The 7,257-nt window shown below is 35.7% G+C and overlaps 2 protein-coding genes across 3 annotated transcripts in view; both read left to right on the top strand.

Annotated features, from left to right (window-relative positions):
• LOC107698632 (ribonuclease P protein subunit p29-like) overlaps nucleotides 1-7,257 on the top strand; it is a 13,648-nt gene that overhangs the window by 2,319 nt on the left and 4,072 nt on the right. The window contains exons 6-7 of one of the 2 annotated variants that reach the window (XR_001635367.1): nucleotides 284-385; nucleotides 1,148-3,135. Coding sequence is in view for 1 of the 2 variants with exons in the window: in XM_016499688.1 (XP_016355174.1) it covers nucleotides 284-385; nucleotides 1,148-1,284 (239 nt within the window). In the remaining variant the exon portion in view is untranslated. Of the gene's footprint in view, nucleotides 1-283; nucleotides 386-1,147; nucleotides 3,248-7,257 lie in introns of those variants that run through there. The other variant, XM_016499688.1, reaches the window with a different exon arrangement.
• Nucleotides 4,058-5,518, top strand: LOC107698631 (pleckstrin homology domain-containing family F member 2-like). Its single transcript, XM_016499687.1, has 2 exons — nucleotides 4,058-4,276; nucleotides 4,362-5,518. Exon 2 carries the CDS (start codon nucleotides 4,373-4,375, stop codon nucleotides 5,234-5,236), a length of 864 nt encoding a protein of 287 aa, XP_016355173.1. The 5' UTR covers nucleotides 4,058-4,276; nucleotides 4,362-4,372; the 3' UTR covers nucleotides 5,237-5,518.

Here is a 7,257-nt window from a genome sequence, read left to right as displayed (position 1 = left end):
GACAATCTGGCGCTTCTGAATCAGCGACTGTAAGTATGTTTTGTTATTAGTTTAAGTATTTGCTATTGATTGTTCATATGCGGAGTTTTGTGCAGCGCAGATAAAGCATGTCAACGTATTCTGTTACACAAAATAATGATTTTTAAAATAGCATCATATGACCCCTTTAAAAATGTCTGTGCACAAAGGAACACTTTTTTTTTGCTTTAGCAGCAGTATATCCAGATTTTCGAAATAATGCATGTAGTGGAACCTCATGTTCTCTCATCTCTTTTCCTTGTAGTTGTCCGATCAAAATGCCCCTCATATGTGGGTCTAACTGGCATCTTGGTACAGGAACTGAAGCACGTCTTCAAAATAATTACAAAAGAGGACAAACTAAAAGGTATGTGTGTAAATATAGATTCTTTTTACAGGTTTCACGTCATTTCACTACTGTAAGTGAGTATGTCAGTACTCAAAGATGCCAAACCAAACTTTTGTCCATTAGACTAGAGGAAGGTGGAGCCAGTGAGGGCAAAAAAATAAAAAGAAGAAATATGAGAAATTAGCAGTCGACTATAAAGTTTTTACTGTGGCTTTATGCATTGTGGTAATCATGTCAAAATAACATCATGTAAAATTGTATTCTTTTATCATTGTCCAGACTAGGGGTGTCGCAATATACTAGTATTGAGGACAACCCTGATATTTCAAATCATTTCATTAAAAAATGACAATTTACACATTTATTACAGTAATTCTCTAGTTCACATGTCAAAGATTAATTTGATTGATAGCATTCTATAGATATCACAATAATATCATTATCGTGAATTTGTTGTTGGCCATGATAATAGTGTATTGAAAATCTGATATTGTGACAGCCCTAGTCCAAACCGAAAGTGAGTCCTCTTCCTGTCACAAAAACACTTCTAACTTCTTCCTCATCACGGTCATTAGCCACCTTTCAGAACCCCTTGTGCCAAATGAACCTGAGAACAAAGTCTTGTCAAAATATATTGTGTAGAAAGATCTGTTCTTCCATTTTGTTTGACCGTTGATCCACTTTAACCTCTCAAACAGTGTTGCTCAGTCATTGTAGAGCATATGTTCTTCATTAATTCCCTTTGAATATTGACATTTCCCCTACTCTCTTTTTCTTCAGTTATACCGAAGAGGAATAGTGTGTTCAGTGTGGAGATCGGTGATTTCGTAACGCACATCTATGGCAGCAAGTTTGAACTGCGCTCCAGTGAGCGGTCGGCAAAGAAATTCAAAGTAAAAGGAACTATTGACTTGTAATGGGAAGTGTTAAACATCATGTCAGCTTTAACTGTTGGCTCATACTGGAGAATTAAGAGACAACATTTAATCATTATGGATTTCTTAGCTTCTTCCTCCTTTTTTTTTATGCTTTTATGCTTTAAATCTGACCAGGCATGAAACTACAGTATATTGGGCATTTAGGAAAAGTAGTAGTTTTTGATTGTCCACCAGGGGGAGTCCTTTTTGGAAGAGAAGGGAGGAAGAATTAATTTTAACCTCCTCAGTTCTCTCTCTCTCTCTCTCTCTCTCTCTCTCTCTCTCTCTCTAATCCCTGGTTCCTGTCACTTAATTTTTATACAAGGTTCCCACAAACTCTTTATTTATGACCTTAGTATATCTTCAAGGGTAGTCAGCACTGCTAATGCTAAAAATAAAAAATACTACCGATAAATATCATACTTCCCTAAGAACATCTTAAAAAAATCTTTTGTTAATGTTATGTTACATGGTATGATAGCAGATCCACAATAATACAATAGTACAATAATTTCCCGTAGTGGGAGGTATTTAAGTAGGTTCTATAATGTTTATTTTTTTATACAACTTTAAGCGAAGTACTGTTAGAAGCAGTGTTTTCAGACTTGTACTTGAACAAGCATCACTTCAGATCTCCAGTTCAAACGGCACTAAGTAAAATTGGAATAAGTTATGTGGTTTTGTTTCACTGAAGTATATGTTGTAATATTTGCCTGCTTACAAAACAAGGATTTTTTTTTCCCACAGTGAAACAGGGCCTGATACTTAGTCAAGGTTTTTTCCTTGTTGGGTGACTCATAAACACCTCTTCCAGTAATGCCAGGGAATTCCATCCTTCCGATACAAGACACAGAACAGGTTTTCTAATTAAATATGTAAGAGTTTCTGTTTATTGCTTAGTGCTAAATATCAAATAATCTTGATTTTTTTTTTCTGAGAGCATAGTACATATTTTGAACAGTTTGAGTTAAAGGAAGCTGAAAAACATTGACTGCTTATGTACTGAAATATGACAACCATGGATGTCACCATTCTTGCAGTTAAACATAAAGTCTATTCGTCATTCTGCTGTGCAATGTCTTTTATGAGAAAAGAGGTGCCTTACATTATATGTTGTCTCTTCTGAAATCACTGTGTCAACAGAGTTGCATCATATGGATCCTCCATATACTTCCTCTAAATCACTTTTTTTATTTCTACAAGAAACATTATAGCCTATTAATTGTCACACATAAAGTTTCAGATTGTGCTGTGCATTAAACGGATAGACCTTGCTCATAAAACAAGCCTGTTGTTTACAGTCACTTTGCAGAAATGTCTGTCCAAAAACTTGTTTGGCTGGTTACGACATCTGACTGGTTTAAGGGTCAAAGTTCTGTTGTTGTTTTGACTCTATTGCTTAGTAAATCAGATAATGGAGTTCTCTGCTATCTAATCCAATACTGTTTATCAGAGAAACAACAAATATAGACTTAATTGTTCACTTCACGTCATTCGAAGTGTATGAATAAAAAACATTTTTCATCATATAATTATTTTAAAAAGACCACATTAATTTACAATAAAAGTTTACAATAAAATAATGTAATGGGAAAAATCTGAACAGGAATTTTAGATGGAAAGAATCATGCTTGTAGTTGACCACTTCATTTCTGCTTTATTTGTCTTGGTTGGGCAACAGAATGACTGTGATGTGGAATATAAATGAAACAGCTGGGAGACAAGCACACATGTACAGGATTGTAATTATTTCTAATATAGATTTTTAATATACCGTACCATGAAAAGCCATAAAAATGGCTTGCATATCTACATGGAAGCCTCGTGCAGAATGTAGTTGTTGTTTTGACAGTTGTATGTGTTAAGTTTCAGGTATCACTATTTTACTGTTAAAAACTAAAAGTATTCTGGATTTTTTTAGTTCTTTATCTAAAGCGTCTAAATCTACCCCTCTTTTTTTCAGTATACCTTGTGTTTTTTTTTAGCCAGCTGTTAAGTATCTCAATATCTATGTTCCTTAGTTTTCCACATTGCCTGTTGAAATTATCCAGTTGCCCTTAATTTCCACTTATTCAAGCAAATATTTTCCCCCTCTTTAGTGTTATGTGTAAAAGTGATGTATCCTTCCTTGTTACAATTCTACAGATATGAGGAAGATATCTGTTTTTATGTTGTTGCTTTGAAGTCTGTCAGTGACTCTTCTAGGACAGGAGTTATGCTTGAGTGTTATTTTAGTATTACTATTAAAGTATTTATTCAAATTATAGCTTTTTACATTTTCAGTTCCCATCTTAATTTTAGTTTTAGTGATTTTTGTTATGTGTTTTTTGTTTCTATTTAGATAAAAAAAAAAAAAATTTTGTTTCAGCTTTTAGAAATGTTGGTACTTAAACTTTTAGTTTGTTGCCAAGGCAACCTGTTTTTAAGTTTTGTGTACATTTTTCATCTAATATTTATATATTTTTATTTCAGCTTTAAATCAATTAATTAACCTGATTTGTGAAATAAATTAGGCAGGTGTGCAAAAAATACAGCACTCATAATACCGGTATTATCATTAAGTATTACATTCAATTTGACAAACAAGAGTTCTAAAAAATGTCTTGACAGCATATTACCTCTTCACTCAGGACTCTAGAGAATTAATCTGACGTGACATTAGGTCAAAACATTTTATTTTGTACCTATATGTCTTGAGTGGGTTTCTTAGTTTGTGCCAGTCAAGCACACGGAAGGTTACACCTCTAAAATAGTAGAGGCACTGCTGAGCACATCTGGAATTTCCCCTCATCAAACAGGAAAGACAAGCTCATGACACTATAAAAGGGCCATCTCAAGCAACCTGCCCAGAGTGAGAAGAGATTTGCAGTGCTGAACACTCAGAGAGATATTTTCATAACAATTTTTACTGGAGCTTGAAGGACAAAGGGACTGCGAACAGATACAGAGTCTGTTTACCCAACGATAATTCACTGCTTTCCACAGCAATCAGGTATTGTTGAATTAATATTTAAGATGTTTAATTAATAACAAGTCCATCAAAATCAACTTGACCTTATTGTTTTCATATTTTATAGGCAGTACCAAAATGGCAGAGCAACAGACCTTTTCTATTCAGAACCATGAGCGAATCCAGGCAGTGGAGAGCACCTTCACTAGAAAGATGCTTCTAAAACTGGGGCGTATTCTGGTGGGAGAGGGCTGCTTGTTAAAGCTGTGCAGACGTGGACCCAAACCCAAAGTGTTCTTCCTCTTCAACGACATTTTGGTCTACGGTAGCATCATGGTGGCCGGTCGCTGGAACAATAAGCAGAAGATCATTCCTTTGGAGGATGTGCAGCTGGAAAATCTGGAAGACGGTATGGCCATGCCCAACCAATGGCTCATCCGCACACCACGCAAGTCTTTCTACGTGTCGGCGGCCTCGCCTGAGGAAAAGAACGCGTGGATGGGACACATTGAGCAGTACAAGTCCCTCCTAGTGCAAGCTAAGGGCCTCCCCACTGACAATGCTGCAAGGAACTTCGCTGTCACCTGGATCCCTGACATGGCATCAGCCATCTGCATGCGCTGCTCAAAGCGATTCAACGTTGCCAATCGGAGGCACCACTGCCGGAGGTGCGGTTATATAGTATGTAGAGCTTGCTCAAAGAGCCGGGCCTTGATGCCGAACATCTCCTCCAGGCCGGTGAGAATTTGCCGGTCCTGTGTGAGCAGCGTTCATGAGGGAAAAGAGCAAGGAAATAAGAGAGCTAAGGGAAAGCACTGGAAGAAGAACTCTGTAGAGGACACGCCAGCGCTACCTGAGTTTGAGACGTCCAGTGATGAGGAGTCCAGTGAGCAGGGGTACCAGATGCCCACCAAGTGGTTCAAGAGCCCGGAGGATGAGGATTACTCCCCATACTGCTACATAAAGCCCGAGCACAGGAATCCTCCCGTCAGTGGACTCTGAGCTTGACAGATGTGAAAAAGTATTATTATGAACTATGCTCGAACTCATCATGCGTTGCACCTGTTTAAAAAACAGAAGCACAATAGCAGTAACGTAGTAGACGAATAGCAGTAATTATTATGTATTTTGCACAAACGTATTTGAGTCACTTTTGCGACTTCTTTTTTGCACTTGCATTTTTTTGTATTTGTATGTATGTATTTTTGAAAGTATGTATATCTAACTTCATTGTATAACAACTGTTTATATTATATCTTATATATATATTAAGGAACAATATGACTTTTGCAATCAGTACAATAAATTATCATTATTATAAAATACTTTGGTGAGTGTATTAAACACACACCATTCTTTGTGACTGTACATGTTTATTTATAAACTGAAGAAAAAATTAAAACGGTCCTAAATTCTAACAGTGTGGATTATATTAAATTCAGTACGTTCAACAGAAGCATTCTCACTTCTAAGACCTGTGGCGATTAAGTTATCAAAGAAAGTATTACCAAGTTGCATGACTGATCGTGTATCTTACAGTGGACCCTTTTCACAGACTGATTTCCACAATAACTAATTTAATAAAATTAGTTAAATTGAATCATAAAGTTATTATTATTATATTTTCATTAAAAAGTAGAATGATATACATTATACTCTACATTATTATATTATGTTACCCTTGCATTAAAATCAAAACAAAATAGACACACACACACAGTTCTACAGAACATACAGTTACATTTTCTGTTATATTGTAACACTAGCATGTACAGAATTAGAGATAATCTAAATTGATATTAATGGAAATAAATGGATAAAACATTAAAAAATCTTGAAAGTAGACCATGTTCTTTTTCAGGACATAATTGTAGAATTTTAATCCAGGTGACACACATGACTGATCATGTATCTTCAATAAATCCCATCATTTACATGGTTTTGAGAGTGACTTTGGATGTGAAGAGGAAGAACTCAGTTTTGAGAGTTTGTTTGGTTTAAACTTTTATAATTTAAAAGTTAAAATTTAAAGATGCATTACTAAGTGCTTGAACTTTTTTTTTTTTAAATTCATTTTTTTACAGATTTAAAAACTAAAGGGCAGGGATATTGTGCACTTCAAAAGGAGTCGAAATATCATAATTGTGAGTTATAAGCACACAAATTGCCAAGCAAGTCATACTTACAAGTGGGAAACTCTGAAGATAATACACGAGTCGATATATGAAACATGGTGGAAACACTTATCTATTAGTAGCTTATAATGCAATTTATCTAATATATAGAGATGTGGACTCTAGGAGGAAACCCCAGGTTCATAGAGTCATTCAGGTTCCAGGCCAGTTGCACAAACATAGACACTATGTTAAGACTGTGTCTTAAAAACTAGTTTGACCAACTAGCAGTTAGCCAAGGGGTAATCAGTCTTACTTTTTGGATTCACATTAGACCAATCTACCTTTTTGTAACTGACTTTAAACTAACTAACTGACTAACTGACTAAAGTCTTGAAGAAAATAAATGAGATAACTAACTTTTTAAAGGGGTCATATGATGTTGCTAAAAACAAAAGAACATTATTTTGTGATGTTTTGAAATGTGTTTATGCGGTTTAAGGTTCAAAAAACACATTATTTTGCACATACTGTAAAAGGCCCCGCCTTTCTGAAACACGTCGATTTTTACAAAGCTCATCGGTCTGAAAAGCGAGGTGTGCTCTGATTGGCCAGCTATCCAGTGCATTGTGATTGGCCTAATACCTCAAGCATGTGACAGAAATGTTACGTCCCATACCATACTGTGATGCCGTGTTCCGGAGCGACGAGACAAAACCAATAAAACCCATTATAAACAAGGCATTTGTTGCATCCAGTGGGGACATAATTACGGATTATAATGACTTATACTGTCTTTTTACGCGTTGCATCTCGCCGCGTAAACATAAAACTATGTCTGCATTTGTCATCGGAGAAATGACAAACAACAAGCACTACTCTACACTGCTCAAAACTCGCGTTTGAATC

Source organism: Sinocyclocheilus anshuiensis, unplaced genomic scaffold (genome assembly GCF_001515605.1).
Source record: "Sinocyclocheilus anshuiensis isolate Anshui unplaced genomic scaffold, SAMN03320099.WGS_v1.1 scaffold134, whole genome shotgun sequence".
NCBI classification, from domain to species: Eukaryota; Metazoa; Chordata; class Actinopteri; order Cypriniformes; family Cyprinidae; genus Sinocyclocheilus; species Sinocyclocheilus anshuiensis.
This window is presented reverse-complemented; position numbering and strand designations above follow the sequence as displayed.